Source organism: Pavona decussata, unplaced genomic scaffold, assembly GCF_977016875.1.
Source record: "Pavona decussata unplaced genomic scaffold, jaPavDecu1.1 SCAFFOLD_510, whole genome shotgun sequence".
In the NCBI taxonomy this organism is placed as follows: Eukaryota; Metazoa; Cnidaria; class Anthozoa; order Scleractinia; family Agariciidae; genus Pavona; species Pavona decussata.
This window is the reverse complement of record NW_028145827.1, coordinates 337221-354195: the sequence shown is the minus strand read 5'-3', so window position 1 is coordinate 354195 and position 16975 is coordinate 337221. Positions and strand designations below refer to the sequence as shown.

Below are 16975 nucleotides of genomic sequence, written 5' to 3'. Positions count from 1 at the left end.
TTAATTAATGAGGATGGTCCAGCTCTCCTGACTAGAAAGCAGTACTTGACTTAAAAATAACAAGCAAACGCCAGTGTTCATGTCAATTAAAACTTTACGTGTTCATTTATTCACAACTGCTGCCAAAAACTACAATACAAAAAAGGTTATTTTTTACACGGTTTTCACACAATTTCAACATTTCATCTTGCTGCACGGCCCGCTAATCAATATTTTACAATAACTGTCCAAATTCCCGCGCGCTGATTGGTTCGTAGCTATTGTCCATAAGAGTACAGACAATAAAAATGACATCAGATGTAACTCGCGCGCTTTCTCAACGAAAGAAATAGCCAATTCCGCTTGTACTTTTTCCATGTTATTGTAAAAAACAAATCGACCGCATTTTTCTATGGTCTATACTCTTATAGACCATAAAATGACGCCATAAAATGTCCAAAGCTGGGCAGTGAAACCACGAGCTTGCGGCTCGTGGTTCCACTTGACTTTTGAACATTTTTTGACGTCATTTTATGGTCTATTAGAGTATAGACCATAGAAAAATGCCGTCGATTTGTTAATTATGTGAAAAATTGTGGTGCTAATACAAAGTACCACTGCCAACCTCATTCCCAGGGTCTCTCCTCTTCAGGTTGTACCTCTGCTATGTTGGCTTGGACTTTCACGGAATGTTTACCACAATACTGACGACTATTTGAGTCAAGTATATTCTTTACAATTAAATGGTCACGTGGTAAGAATTTGCAGGCAAACAATAGATTAAAAACATTAGCGAAAGAGTTGCACAGACTTGTCACTTGTTTACAAAGTCCCCTGTTTTCCCCGTGGTGCAAGGCTTTTGGAAACCAAACCTCCCTCATTTCCCCCACCTCCTGGGTAAAATAATCGTTCAAATCTCCCATAAAGTCCCCATATAAAGTTGTATTTGCCCGGGGTCCCCCCCCCCAGGGGATGGACAATGATAGGTGCATAAGTTTGGCTGTCTGTTTTCAAAACTATCTTTCATTACCAAGTTTCCATTGATTAAAGGTAAATTTTTATCAGTGATGTCACTAATTTTTAGAGTCATTATCCGCTGTGTAATTACGCTCGATCAAAGTCCATCCAGCTGAGGTTCCGGTGCTTGTCAACTGAGTAGATCACCTTCCGTGAAAAATATTTAGCGATTTTTGCTTGTTGTTCGATTCATTGTTTAATATGGCAAAGGTCTTTTACTTTCGTTGTGACTTTGAATGCATTTGCGCTAGTTAAAGATTGAAGAAAATATAGTTTATGTTTCACATCATCAGCGAGAAATTGAAGGCAACAAGCATGTTTTGAAAATATGAAATCTAAGGATGCTTTTTAGGGTTTAAAAACCGTGAATGCTTTATTTTGATTAAGGGAGGGTTCATAATTTATGCAGATGGGGGGCTGTGATGATTTTTAAAAATTTCCCTTTCATGGTTTGTAAGCCTCCCTTGATGTTCTAAATACATTTTTTCTCCCCCCCCCCCCCTCATGAGCTATCCTGCAAATCATGGTAAAGTACCATGACTTCCCCCCTCCCCCCTATTACCTATTAACTTCCTCTAAAATGGCTGATACAAGCATTTCTGCTCTATCATTTTATGACATTTGTATTATAATTATAAATTTCATTTTCAAAAATCCTTTGTTAAAAATTAAAAGGATATGGCAGATATTTACTGCATGACTCTAGAGAATGCAGTGGTAATTTATGTTATAAACCACATATATAAATGGTTGTTTACTTTTCCAAGGAAATCATCCTAATATTCCAGGCAAATACTTACACAATGTGCTATCTTTGAGAATCTAGCCCCCTACCTTCTTTTTTGAAAAAAAAAAATGTTTACACCATACAAATTGATGGCAACCGCCCTTATAATCTCCTGCCGAAAATCACGACAAATCAGACAAAGAAATTGAGAAGATGACACTAGGTGACAAAGAAAATCACGAAGATGAAAGAATGGAGAGAAATGCATGGAGGGTAATGCTCATGACATAGCGTTGCTCATTGATGATGCACCTGTTCTGTCAGATTACATAAGGGCATTTGTAACAGAATGGAGGAGGAGGCCGGTTTGTTTTATAACAGGACCCAGCTTCATGATTTCATGGAGGCATCCGAAAGTTCAAAAAAACGTCTTCAAGTATAATTATTTTGCTAAAATTTGCTCTATATAAATGATCACTATGATGTCTGAGAGTTATTCATGGGATTTGTCAAAGTCTCCTGCAAGGTTAAGAAAAGAGCAACAGTGCGCTTCATGTTAAAATGGTTGGCTTGGCTCCATGATGTGTAGAATTCCACTCCCTATCCCGGATAAAAAAAATTGAGGTTCCAAAGTGTATTTGAATCTCCGGCTACTTGTCTGGATGGAACAGCACGACCAGTTGATGACTTTATGCCTAGAGCGTAAATAAAAAAATCCTTTAATGAAGGAAAGCTCAGAGCACAGTGAAAGAAAATACAGACTTTTGTTCTACCTTTGTGGTTTCTCATGAGGAGCTAGTTAAAAAATACCTAGACCATTTAAAAGATCTCCCAGTGTTTTTCTCAGTCTAAATGGAAATATTAATTAAGTGGCTCTTTTACCACACAGCCTTGTTCCTTGGCCTTGATACAGTGTTAAAGGATGATCATTGCTGTGTTTGTTTCAGGAATATAACGCCCCTTCAGTTTGACGCTTGCTCTTTCTTGGGATGCGCAGAGTGTAGCTTCTTGCTGAATAAGGTAAGGCTGATAAATGTGCATGATTGACTTTACCAAAGAAATACATGTTTGTGTATACACTTTGTGTATGGTAAGCTAAAATGTCACTTTGCCAGATCATGAGAGAAACAAATGCCCAGACACACGCACTTTAATGGCCATGCAGTTTATACCAAAATGATTCTACGTTGCGATCTGTTTTTTTCCCAGCCACATTGCCTCCATTTTGGATTTGTTGAGTTCCAATCCCGAGCAATTTTTAAAAAGTTGCAATTTCTGTAACAGCTTTTGGATTGAGTTAAAGCGATTTACGAAACATGATGTGTCGTCTGCATATTGAAATACCTACTTTTCTTTTACCTTTGTGGTTTCTCATGAGGAGCTAGTTAAAAAAGCACCAAGACCATTTAAAACAGTCTCCAAGTGTTTTGCTCAATCTATTAGATGGAAATATTAACTAAGTGGTTCTTTTATCATTCAGCCTTGTTCCTTGGCCTTGATACAGTGTAAAAGCATCATGTTCATTACTGTATTTGTTTCAGGAATACAACACCCCTTCTTCGGACTCGCAAAGAGTAGCTTCTTCCTAATCAAGGTAAGAGCGATAAGTAAATGTGATTGAATTTAATTTACCAAAGAATTGTTTGTGTATATTGCATTAAATGGTTTGTCACTTTAGGTTTGACATTTGCTCTTTCTTGGGATGCGCAGACTGAGTGTAGCTTCTTGCTAAATAAGGTAAGGGTTTTGTGTGTACACTTTGTGTATGGTAAGTTTATATGTCACTTTGGAATTCAAAAAGTTCTGGCTGTCTGTTTTTAAAACTATATTTTGTTACCAAGTTTCCATTGATTAAAGGTGAATTACTGTCAGCAATATCACTCATTGTTAGAGTCATTATCTGCTGTGTAATTACACGATCAAAGTCCATCCAGCTGAGGTTCCGGCGCTTGTCAACTTGATTGCTTTTCCCTGTGTGATTGTTAAGATGAGTGGATCGCCTTCCGTGAAAAAGATTTAGCGACTTATGTGCGATGTTCGATTCATTGCTTAATAGGTCAAAGGTCTTTTACTTTTAATTTGTTGTGACTGAATACATTTGCACTGATTAAAAATTGAAAAAAATATAGTTTATGTTTCACATCATATGAAATCTAAGCATTTTTCTCTGAAGTAATGTACAATAATGCTTTTTAGGGTTTAAAAACCCTGAATTCCGTATGGGAGGGTTCATAATTTATGTAGATGGAGGGCTCTGTAATGTTTAAACACGGATGAGAAAATGTAGAAATTATGCAGGTTATCTATTGTAATATTTTCGAAAGTGCCTTCATAAATGTTTTGAAATATTTTGAGAAATATATAGTCTGGAACACGCTTTTGGTTAGAAGTCAATCTCTGTCGTCTCCGTGAGGTATTGTTGCGTCTAAGCTGGCTTGTGCTCTGCCCCTTTTAGAAAAATGTCTCTGAAAGAATTTGACATACCGGACCAAGACACCTTATAATTAAAAACCGCATGCATTCACACCGATCAAAACACTTTGTGATGTGTTCAAAAAGCATTTAAAAGATCACCCATTCGTAAATAGTCACAGGAATTGTGTACAAAGTGAAATGTAAATCATGTTCTTTTGGAGAATAATGGAGAGAGCAAAACATCATGGAACTCCACGGGGGCAGGCACAAGCTTTATAAGCCTGGCACAGGCAACAATGACTCAGCGATTAAATGTTACACATGAGGTGTTGGTGCATGACATTCATCCAAGCTAGTTAGTTAATTCATAGTCGTCATTTTAGACAACAGAATAGGGAGCCTCTCTATGGGTATTTCCGAAGAAATCGAAGACACGAAGATCACCGCTGAAAAAACGAAGATCTCAACATTGAAGCGAAGATCTGAAAATTTACCAAAATTTGCGTGATCAAATTGAGCACTCAGATATAAATTAAAACTGTCAAAACTCTTAAACGCTATAGAAAGTATCTGTTATTTCTGAATTTTGGCATTCTTAACCACATTTCTGTGTGTTAAAATTGGGTTGACAGATCTGCGCGACTCCCAGTTTATGTCCGTTATGTTGATAAAAGCCTTTTCAGTTTTGGTTTTACAAGCATGCATATGTCTTTAAGCGATTTTCCTTTTGCATAAGAGAATCTTCCCTTTAGATCAAAATGTGATGCGACCGCTCTTAATGGTGTTTGTCTTGATCGTGAGGGGGAATTCTCAAATATACTGAATCCACGACTGAATGGAGGATTTCTTACTGATCACTAAGAGCCGTAAGGATTAGGCGTTGATATGCCATTGTGTTTGCCAGCTCTGTGACATTTGTTAAGCCCATCGGCTTCTATTGACTTCAAGATTTTAGGTAGTGCTAAATAACTGTTGTCTGTAAAGATACAGGATCCGTAGATTTCTTAACTCGTGAATTTAAAATGCTTCTGCTAGTGTATCGCGCTGGGTGAGGAGTGCACGGATATGAGTGTCTAACAGATCGTCATCTTTACAAAGCTCATCATTGTTGTCTCTCGCTTTCGAGGGCTATAGCTTCGTTGTAGCGCTGTCTTTTAGCTTTCTGAGTTGTCTCTTATCTGAAAAACAGCTACTGTGTTTTAGAGCTGACATGTACCTCCATTATTTAGTGGCCTAGCTCGCATCCGCAGCAGACATTTAAAGCTTAGACAGACAACGTTCTTGTGAGTCTCTAGGATGTTGGTGTATTTCTTCTGGCGAGTGTCTTATGTTGTTTCTCATACAATTTTACTGCAGTTTCGATTTCGTGGAATCTCATCAAAACCTAGCATGTTAAAATGGGGTTAAAACGTCGCCAAAGAATCTAACAATCCTTTATTGTTTCAAGAACTGTTAATTTATATTGCTTTTCGTGAATTTAAACAGTGAGTTATACAATTTGCTATTGAAGTGAAATATTTATCAATTGTGAATAACACTGAATAAACGCTTAAACCATTTCAATCTGAAAAAACGAAGATCTTCCTAAAAAAACGAAGATTTGCGAAAAAATCGCGAAGAAATCGAAGACCGCGGGTACCCATAGAGAGGCTCAATAGGGCTGCTGAAAATTAAGTGGTTTTATACCTTAATTTCAGGTCATGATCAGATACAATTATTTTTTAAGAGTTTTATTTTTGCATAATGTTATAATCTTTTTCTTTTTCAGATCACTGACTTTTGTGCCTTGAGATCCAATAATTATTATTGACAATCCGTCTCCAGTGGACTCCAATAGACTCTATTGGATGACATTTCTATTGCTTTGTTGTTCTGGTTCTTTTTCACGACTAGACTTCCGGTAAGTTGATGACAATAGGACTTCTGGTTAATGAATTTTACGGCTGGAGTTTTTGTTAGTCCATCTGATCACTTTTAATTAGCTCTCAGATTACCAGAATCTGATGGTGTATATTGGACATGTATGGCAACTCAATCCATTCGAGCTAATGATATCCAGTTAGTCTCTATATGCCAAAATAAACCTTAAATCAATTTAAATGTCAAGCCTCAAATTAAAAATGTATCACATACCTGATTCCTGCTCTAAGCCCTTGAGTCTGTGTTAATAGTGTAACTCCCATTATGATACTTTTCTGTGAATTCCAAGTTATAATCAGTGTTTAAAAAAAAATTATTTATTGTTCGTCATGCTAAACTTCAAGGGTCAGTTATTAAAATTAAAGACGTTTAGATGGTAAATGAAATAAGTGTGATGGTATATTTCCAACCTAGTAAATGAGTGAGAATGATGTATTATTCTAGAAAGTGGCACAGGCATACTCGGTAAAAAGAAATCTGAGTGCTCCTATCAGGAGTCGAACCTAAGACCTTACGATTACTAGTTCGGATGCTCTACCACTGAGCTACAGGAGACTCGTGGGAGCTAAGGCCATTAAACTAGGTTCATGGGACAACTCCTGATAGAAGCGCACTCGGATTTCTTTTTTCCGAGTATGCCTGTGTCACTTTCTAGAATAATACATCATTCTCATTCATTTACCAGGCTAGAAATATACCATCACATTTATTTCATTTACCACACGCTCAACATTTATCCTAGCAGTATGCAAGACATTTGTTCCATGAACCTAGTTTAATGGCCTTTGCTCCCACGAGTCTCCTGTAGCTCAGTGGTAGAGCATCCAAACTAGTAATGGGAAAGTTTTAGGTTCGACTCCTGATAGGAGCACTTGGATATCTTTTTTTCCAAAATTTATATGCCTGTGTCACCACCTAGAATAATACATCATTCTCAGTTTAGATGGTGTTTAAGAAAACCCCGCTCTAAGCCATTTTCAATTTTGCCAACAATCATATCTAAACATTGTCCACTGCCATTGGTAACAAGAAGGCTTGCATCCCAGACCAGAAAACTATTTATCTACTTAAAATAAACCACTTATAAACCGATTTGGAGGCTTCTGATTGTCTGGTGAAAGTGACTCTGTTTAAATAATTGGCCCCAAGTGTCATCTGTACCCAATAGAGCTCTGTCAGGGTAAGGTTCAGAAAACGGTTTTATCAACAGAGTTGATAATTATATAAGGTAATTTGGTCATGATAAGGAGATTCAAGAGTTGACATTTGGAATGCTAGCCATTTGTCAAAGCAAATTTGCTCTGAGGAAGGGCCAGACCTTAAAATGCCAAGATTATTTATTTGTTAATCTCTTTACAGTGGCTAAATTACTGTACCAACTCAGTAGATGAAACAGAATACACATCTACACTCAGCTACCAGCCTGGAGGCCTAGTTCAGGAAGCTACTCACAGTATCCTCACTGAATTGAAACTTATAAGATGGGAAGCATTTTTGCAAAGTTGTGGGTATCTTCAACTGAGGATGAAGGTGAGTTTCTGAAGATTTTCAATACTTTTTAAAACCTTTCCAATGTTCCAGTTTACATGTTATTAACATTTTGAAAACAAAACTTTCATCCACAAAAATGAATTAATCATGCAGAAACCAACAGCACGTCATACCACATAAAATTAACTAAATTAGGTAAAATTTTCTGTGGTTGTTTTTAGTGTTTTGTAAATGAAATATTATGACATTAAATGTCATAATATTTCATATTTCAATGTTTCATTTTGTTTTCAATCCTTATGGCCAGCTAATGTGAGTAAAAAAACTTTTCCTCAGAGGAAAACAGAGAAGACCACAAACGAGTGGAAAGTGGTGCCTTTTCAAGGCAAATGTCAACAGCTGCGCATCAAGGTAGGTTGACAGAAATTTGAGGCCTCTGAATCAATGATCTTGTCCATGAAATAAAGTTTCAGCAGAGATTGTGTTCACAGTTAATTAGGTGTCGATGGTCAACAGATCAGAGCTCCTGAAAGTCAATTTACTGAGTCAGAAAAAAGGTATCGATGTCACAGAAATGGGCATGCTGAATTTCTACAGACCAGGTCTGAAAATGGTATGAATTTAAGAGGGTAAGCAAGGATTTGGAGAATACAGCCATAAAACCCAGCACAAAAATCTGAGGATTCCCACTCCCTGGAATGTCTGAATCAAATTATTGTGCTTGATAATGTCTTCCACCCCACCAGAATTGCAAGAATCCAGGACAGTTCAAGTCACCATTTTGGCATCTGAATGGGGATCAACCAAGGGAGGACTTTCCACCATAAATAGAGAATTAGCCATTCAGTTGGCCAAGTGTCCTGAGGTGAGAATCACTTTCTTTGTACCACAATGCAGTGAGCAGGAGAAGAAAGAAGCCCTCAACCACAACATAAACATCATTGAGGCAAGACGGCGGCCAGGTTATGATGAGCTGGAATGGCTTAGTTTTCCACCAGAACATTTACAAATTGACATTGTCATTGGTCATGGAGTGAAACTTGGTCACCAGGCACAAGTTATAAGAGACTCTCACAAGTGCAGGTGGGTCCAAGTAGTCCACACAGATCCAGAGGAACTTGGAATGTTTAAATCCTACTCAAATCCTATTTCAAAAGGGGAAGAAAAGCACCAGATTGAAGTAGAGCTGTGCGAGATGGCTGATTTTGTCGTAGGTGTAGGGCCTAAGCTGAGCGAGGCCTTCAGCACATATCTTCGTGGGTGTGAAAAAGGTCAAACTATTTTCAACTTGACTCCTGGTGTCTTTGATGAGTTTGTGAGTGTTAAACAGGTTCCTAACGAGAGAAAACATTGCAGTGTCCTTGTATTTGGCCGCGGAGATGCTGAAGATTTTGCCTTGAAGGGATTTGACATTGCAGGAAAAGCTGTTGCTTCATTACCCGACACCCATCTTGTTTTCGTTGGAGCACCTGAGGGAAAGCACGAGGAAGTAGCAGCACGTTTATTGGATTGTGGTATTCCTGCGAATCGACTGAAGGTAAGAGGCTATGTCAACAGCCGTGAGAGCTTAAAACGATTATTCTGTGAGGTGGATCTTGCAGTCATGCCTTCTAGAACAGAGGGCTTTGGACTGACAGGTCTTGAGGCCCTTTCAGCTGGTTTGCCTGTGCTTGTCAGTAAGAACTCAGGTTTTGGAGAAGCCCTTAGCGAAGTACCGCATGGTGAATCATTTGTTATTGACTCAGAGGATCCCAAGATATGGGCTGCAGCCATCACTGAAATGTGGGATAAAGACAGGTCAAGACGACTTGAGGAGGCTAAAGTTCTACGCACTTCCTATGAGAACAAATACAGTTGGGTCAAACAGCGCAATGATATTTTTGAGAGGATGGTCAGAGTAACTCCTGGTATGTTTAAGTCATTTTTTTTGGTGATTAATCAAAGTCTCTTATATTAGATTTTAGAGGTTATCAATAAACTTACTTTTCAAGATTCCTAAAAATTACAGAGAAATTAATTGCAAAAGGGTAAACTTTGAAAACTATGCACATTAGTTCCAAACTAGAAAATTATATGTTTCCAGGAAATGTGAAGCATTCATTACATGTTGTTTTAGAGTGGTTTTCAAATAATTATATTATTTAGAGCTAAATAAATACTAAATACTCTCACAGCCAATGGCCTGGTGGCCTGTGGGCCACTTTACAGTTCACAGCTGCATGGCCTGCAGTCCACCTCAAAGCCCACGGCCCGATGGCCCACCTCACAGTTCATGGTCCGGGCCTTTTTTTTATGCTCACTTTGAGATGGCGGATACTATAAATCACGGACTTCCCCACTTTTTATGCGGGATGCCCTGAGGGCATGCCATGTCTAAAAACAGGCTCCGTATCTTTTTTTCATGGTAGTCACAAATCTGCACATTAATTTATTCATTAAACTCTGCCCTCTCCTACTTGGGATGTATTGTTCTGATTGTCTTCAACAAAAGCAGGCCAGTCAAAATCCATTCTTGTCGTGTATATGGCGAGGGAGGGGACCCACTCACCCCTACCTGTGTGACGTCAAGGCATCATTTGGTTTATTCATTAAACTTGGATTAAATTTGTGCCGGCCATATTGTTAACATATTGTGGACCCAAGTGTGCCATTTTCAAATGGAAATTTAACCATTTTGAAGCCGTAAATCGAAAGAATAACTTCTAAGGACAACTTGGCATTTAAAACGGTGGAAATTGGAGAGTTCCTGGCGAAGGAATCGTGCTTTGTTTGACAGTCTTAGAACCATGATGGGAGACTGAAAAGAGGTCATTGATAAGCTTACGTTATCCTAATGGAATTTCCAAAATTTCCGGTCCAACCATAAGTAGCGTAACACAAGGAAAACAACATAACGGAATCTTCGCATGACTCAAACTATTCCATTAGCAAGGATAGTTCTATCAATTTGCGAAGCATACAATTGGATTAAATAAATCAGCCACAGCATCACACGTAAATGCCAGCATAGGCATCTTGTTAAGCTAGACGAAGAAATTACCGAAAGATAAGTTGAATGAGGAAACCAAGCGGGACCTTACCACTACGACATCCGACAACTGACTGCCACAAGCAGCAGTTTTTTGGCTAGATATCCTAGCCCCACATAATAAGGCCAACTGCATGACAATGTGTTACCTAAGCTGAATTTGGTTAACCAGATTGCAATTTTGGGTAAGCGGGGTGTTATTTTGCTAGTTATCAGTCTGTCATGGTAGGTGTCAGCCATCTTGAAGTGGGCATTAAAAAAATTTTCCCAGGCCGTGAACTGTGAAGGGGGCCGTGGGCTTTTAGGTGGGCTGCGGGCCACAGGGCTGTGAACTGTAAATGGGGCCTTTCAGCAAAACCGGGAATAATTCCACTCCCAACCACTTTATACAAATCACGATTTTTTGCAATAACTCAGTTCAATAACTGTTTTATCATTCGATCACCCAGTTTGTTTTTAAAAAAATATTTTTTGGAAATCACTCTCTGACAGCTCGAGGAAGCCATCTGCCATTTTCACACAAGAGCGTGGTTTCAATAATTATGCATGAGCAGAATATTATATAAGCAGCAATTCAACACATGCACAGTTGGACAGTATTACGTATGAGCAGATCATTATTTTTATAAGCAGTTATTTGCAGGTCACATGGTTTACTTTTGGCTAATGAAAAGGAAGAAAAAGCATTGAATGATAATAATCTAAGTTGTTTGGCAGAGTGTATGGGAGGATATATTCACCCTGATATTTTCTGTTGACTGATGCAATGAATTTTTTAATCGTAAAGCTTGAGATAAAAAGCCAAATAAAGAAATCATGAGCCCTGCAAATATTTTTGCCAAAAGCATGCACAGAGCAGCATACCGACTTCAAAATTCAAAAGCATGCATTAGCCTGATTGCGTTTTAATGTCTTCCAGTACCTGCACTTCCAACAACTATGTTGGTGCCATCATCTGTTTCATTAGGAACAGGAAAGTGTTCTAACTTCCTTCAAGTTGATGTTTTCATGTGATGGCTCTCTTGGCATATCAATGAATCAACTAATCCAAACATTAAAAACTAGGGGAGATCGCTTGGGATATCTCATTGGAAATTTCTCATGTTTGTACTACTTTCTTATATTAAATATCTCTTGCTTCTTTACAATTATAATCTTTTTGACATCCCTGGTTTAACAGGTAACTGAAAGTCAGTTCCTGAAATATTCAACTGTACTGTTGGGCCATTGATTAGTCATTGATCGACTATTTGCATATTCAAATGCATTGATTACTCACTCAGGTATCATTGTATGCATGGCTAGACGTATTACAATCAAATGTGAAAAAGAAAAAAAATTGAATAGGTCACTGCCGTCACAATTTTATTGATCGGCTGTTCTGTTTGAGAACTAAAACTTCGACTCTTATCATCAATGTAATGCATCATTTTCCACTCCATGCAACGGTATTTCTCAAAATCGTGAGGTCAATTCTAGCCTGCTGCAAACCATTTCCCAATGAGTAATAATCAATATCAATGACTATAAACAGATCAGTGTGTAATCATTATGTCACTGATGAGTAATCAAAAGGCCACAAAAATTTTTGTTTGATTAGACAAGTCATTGATTACTCATTGATTATCAGCAATAAATCAATGAGTAATAATAATCAGCTGATTACCCATTGATTACCCATCCATTCCTCATTGATATCAACGTTCATCGATTAGTTATGTCTGCAATATATTGATCACCATATATAAGTTCAGGGCAAAGGTTTTGTATCTGGTTGGAGTATTTATAACCCCACTTGAGCTCCCCTATGTATATTAAGTAATTTTTCATCAATTTGATATTGACTTGAACATAACAAACTTATTTAAATAAATCTTCTAGAAATCGTCAGAGATGATCTCAAGCAGGTGAAAAGTGATATTAGAAACAGCGAGAAGTTGGAGACCCTGAAGTCATCTGAAACTGAGGATAAAGGTCAGTTCCAAGAGACTAACTGCTAACTCTATCCTGTATCTATTGATAGCTCCCCTATCATTTGAAAAATTAATAAAATTGTAAAAATACTGAGTAAGTTTTCATCAATTTTGATATTGAATGGGAGACATAAAATTGTTTAGCTTTATTCACTTTAGCTTACAAACTTATTTATAAATAAATCTTCTAGAAATTGTCAGAGATGATCTCAAGCAGGTGAAAAGTGATATTAGAAACATCAGCGAGAAGTTGGAGACCCTGAAGTCATCTGAAACTGAGGATAAAGGTCAGTTCCAAGAGACTAACTGCTAACTCTATCCTGTATCTATTGATAGCTCCCCTATCATGTGAAAAATTAATAAAATTGTAAAAATACTGAGTAATTTTTCATCAATTTTGATATTGAATGGGAGACATAAAATTGTTTAGCTTTATTCACTTTAGCTTACAAACTTATTTATAAATAAATCTTCTAGAAATTGTCAGAGATGATCTCAAGCAGGTGAAAAGTGATATTAGAAACATCAGCGAGAAGTTGGAGACCCTGAAGTCATCTGAAACTGCGGATAAAGGTCAGTTCCAACAGACTAACTCCTAACTCTATCCTGTATCTATTGAAAAATTAATAGGATTTAGTATTTTAAGGGGGGACGACTAACTTGTACTACAGAATAACAGTTGTTGCTGGGTGATTTTTAGGGATGGCATATTCTGATACTCTGTTTTGCAGTGTTTTGTGGTGCTTTTTTGGTGCAATATATGCAAGAAACCATATGGATTTTAAAGAAATATATGAGGGTGAAGAGATGGATTTTAAAAAAAATTATTTGAGGGTGAACAGATGGATTTTAAAAAGATTGTCATGACATGCATGTAACTAGTGCTAGTCCCCAACCTCGCAACATAAAACTGGCTACTGAAGAAAATTGTTGAATATAGCAATAATTATTGTGCTTTGACATCCTAACTTCAATAAATATTCTAACTAAAAAAAAAAATCAATACATCATGTTTGACACACTGGCGATCTTTAACTATTTGTAATGTATTTTCAATTTTCACTTGCATGCCATTTTAGTTTTAAGCCTTTTCTGTTCTGATCACATGACTTGTCAAGTATGGTTGTAACTTGAAAATCTTTAAATTTAAACCTTTTAATCGAAAGAGATGGTCCAAACAGATTTTTTGTGGAAGTTAAAGTTTCCAAGGTAATTGATGATGAGGAAGTTTCCCTAGCAACGTACAATATGGAAACTAGTTAGTTTCCACTTAAATTGACTTGAACATAACAAAGTTGTTTGTTCTCAGAAATCCTGAGAGATGATCTTGCACAGATGAAAGGTGATATTAGAAACATGAGCGAGAAGCTGGAAGTTGGCACCCTGAAGTCATTTGAAACTGGGAATACAGGTCAGTTCCGAAATATTAACTTCTAACTCTATCTATTCTTGTATCAATTGAAAAATTAATAGGATTTAGTAGGGGGACAATTTGACTACAGAATAAGGGTTGTTGCTAGGTGATTTTTAGGGATGATTCTGAATCTTTGTTTTGTTGTGGGGCTTTTTTGGTGAAATATGAGCTAGGGTGAACAGATGGATTTAAAAAAAATTGTCATGACATGCATGGAACTAGTGCCAGTCTCCAACATTGCAACAGACAGAAAAATCCCTAAAGCTCGCTACTGAAAGAAGTGGATCAATATAATTGTACTTTACACATCAACTTCTATAAATATTCTAAATAAAAAAAAATTGATACATCACGTTTTGCACACTGGGGATCTTTAACTATTGGCACTATTTTCAATTTTTACATGTGTGAACCATTTGAGTTTAAGCCTTTTTCTGTTCTGGTGATCTGCCTTACCAAATATGGTTGCAACTCAAAAATCTTTTAAAACCTTTGACAGTGGAACACTTCTGTATGGACACCGGGATATTATGGACAGTTTTGTTTGTCCCGATGAAAAGGTCACATATTTCCTCTAAATTTACCTTGCTCACTACTACTTTTTCTGTTCTGGTCATCTGCCTTGCTAAATATGGTTGCGACTCAAAAATCTTTTAAAACCTTTGACAGTGGAACACTTCTGTATGTTCACCCGGATATTATGGACAGTTTTGTTTGTCCCGATGAAAAGGTCACATATTTCCTCTAAAATTACCTTGCTCACTACGGACAACGGACACTCTTCTGTGTCCCGAGCGACAAACTCTCCTACGTCGTGAACCCCGCTTCACAGACACTGGTTATCTGCGCACTGACTATTTTTATTGTCACAATTATGCAAAATGTAGACATTGTAACCTGTTTAAATAATGACAGATTTCTTTGAGTTAATACGATTTTATTACTAAAATCAGTAGGCTGCTAAATGTCGTGACATGTTTGATCATTCTGTCTATTTCCGGTCTTTTCCCCTTTTACTGTAGTTATTAATTCAGTTTTCTGCCCATTATGCGATGATGATAGGACTTTGATTCCGTTAACTTCACTGTTAGTCCGAGGATATGATAAACGAGCATAAGGTTTCTTTAGTTTGAACTTGTTACAGCTGCAGTTACAGGCACATGAAGAGGTACAAAAAATGTTTTGTTGCTGAAAAAATTTCTATTATCAGTCCATGATTTTTTTTTCTGAGAGCCTGCAGACACCCAGATAATACTGATCACACTTTGGCACGTCACCTTGGTGTCCGTATTAACCAAAAAGATGGTCCAAACAACTAGGGTTTCCAATCAAGATAATTGATGTTAGAGAAAAAAATATTCCTTGATCCTGTCATATTAAATTAAATAGAAATGTTTCCTATTCAGGATCGAAATTTATGTTGAAATATAAGCTTTCAATTCCCTATTAAAATCTTTGATGATTTTGATTGATTAGATAATTGATGATTACATATCCCAGGGGGGGTACTCGGGTATATTAGTGACGGGGAGGTGCGAATGAGGCCAAATTTTGAAACCCCAAAAAAATCCCGTCACGCTAAGGAAAACCCCAAAAAAGTCCAGCAGCCAAAAACGTGACCCAAAAAAAGTCTGATACAAGATGATTGTTCGTTAACAAATAAACCGATATAACTTTAAGGAGAGTTGTCTTTGTCTTGTCATTTTATTTGCATGGTTTAAACTTGTTAGTGAAATCGTTTTGCGTAAAATCAAGAATGGTAGGGCACGATTTTGATTTTGATTTTGGTTGATTTGGGCATCAACCCCAAAAAAAGTCCTCGCCAAAATCTTAAGGGCAAAAAAGGTCCACTAGAAAATTTCAAACCCCAAAAAAGTCCTAAGCCGAGAATTTCAAACCCAAAAAAGGTCTTCGCACGTCCCCGTCACTAATATACCCAAGTACCCCCCCTGGGTTACATATAGGAACATTCCATAGCAACAATATAGTAGTTACTGTAAGTTAGTTCCCAATTAAATTGACTTGAATGCAACAAAGTTTTTTGTTTCCCAGAAATCGACAGAGAAGATCTTGAACAGATGAAAAGTGATATTAGAAACATCAGTGAGAAGCTGGAGACCCTGAAGTCAACTGAAGAAAAAGGTCAGTTCCAAGAGACTAACTCCAAACCTCCTCAGTAGGAGTTGACTTGTGCAAATCTTCCTTTCGTAACAAGAGGCACGCTTAAAAATTAATAGAGAAGGTTGAACAAAAAAAAGCAGCATCCAGACAGTAAATGTCTTTCTTTTACGTAGTTGTCCATTATTAAATCCAGTCCAAAGGAAAATCAAACCCGCGAAAATTTTTGATATTTTGTAGCTTATCCCATGGAAAAAACTGTTGATTTTTGTCTTCGCCCTATACCCCACTTGGGAGCCTGTTCAATGGCTATAATATCCAGTCTGCAATTTATACTGACCGTAAAGCAAAAAAAGATGTGAAGAGTCTAAACAAAACCCGACATAGTATTTTGCTAATAATTTTTTTTTACTTTTAGATGGTTTGGAGGCAGAGTATATTGACCCAATACGTGAACTGTACAGAAGAGATGTAGAATACCTTGATCTGTTCCCTTGGTGTCAAGGAAATTTCTTCTTTTCCCTTAAAGAACTCTTCACCCGGCTCATAATGCGCAACAAGGATAAAACGAGAGGATCATTGACGGAAAAGGTTGTGGAAATGTCTGCTATCTTTCAACCACATGAAAGCTGCCCCAACCCAAGGGCAGTGTTAATTGAGGGTGACCCTGGTATGGGGAAAACAACATACTGCAACAAACTTGCGTTTGATTGGGCTACCGGTAACGCAGGAAAAGATTTTCTGAAATTTAAACTGGTTCTGTTGGTGAGATGTTGTGACATGAATTCAAACCTTCAGGACGCCATTGCCGCTCAAGTCCTGCCTTCAGATATTAAAGAACAAGAACGAGAGAAATTCTTCGACTTCATTAAACACAATCAGTCTAATGTTTT

General features: G+C 37.4%; 1 protein-coding gene across 5 annotated transcripts in view; it reads left to right on the top strand.

The window, feature by feature from the left end:
• Positions 1-5910: 5910 nt before the first annotated feature.
• LOC146450033 (uncharacterized) overlaps positions 5911-16975 on the top strand; it is a 77309-nt gene continuing 66244 nt past the window's right edge. For 2 of the 5 annotated variants that reach the window (XM_085100813.1, XM_085100817.1), the window contains exons 1-8: positions 5911-6038; positions 7418-7588; positions 7886-7960; positions 8296-9456; positions 12459-12551; positions 12742-12837; positions 13028-13123; positions 13860-13961. In XM_085100813.1, the coding sequence (XP_084956939.1) occupies positions 7540-7588; positions 7886-7960; positions 8296-9456; positions 12459-12551; positions 12742-12837; positions 13028-13123; positions 13860-13961 (1672 nt within the window). In that variant the 5' untranslated portion in view covers positions 5911-6038; positions 7418-7539. The remainder of the gene's footprint in view (positions 6039-7417; positions 7589-7885; positions 7961-8295; positions 9457-12458; positions 12552-12741; positions 12838-13027; positions 13124-13859; positions 13962-16975) is intronic. The other 3 variants (XM_085100814.1, XM_085100815.1, XM_085100816.1) reach the window with 3 other exon arrangements.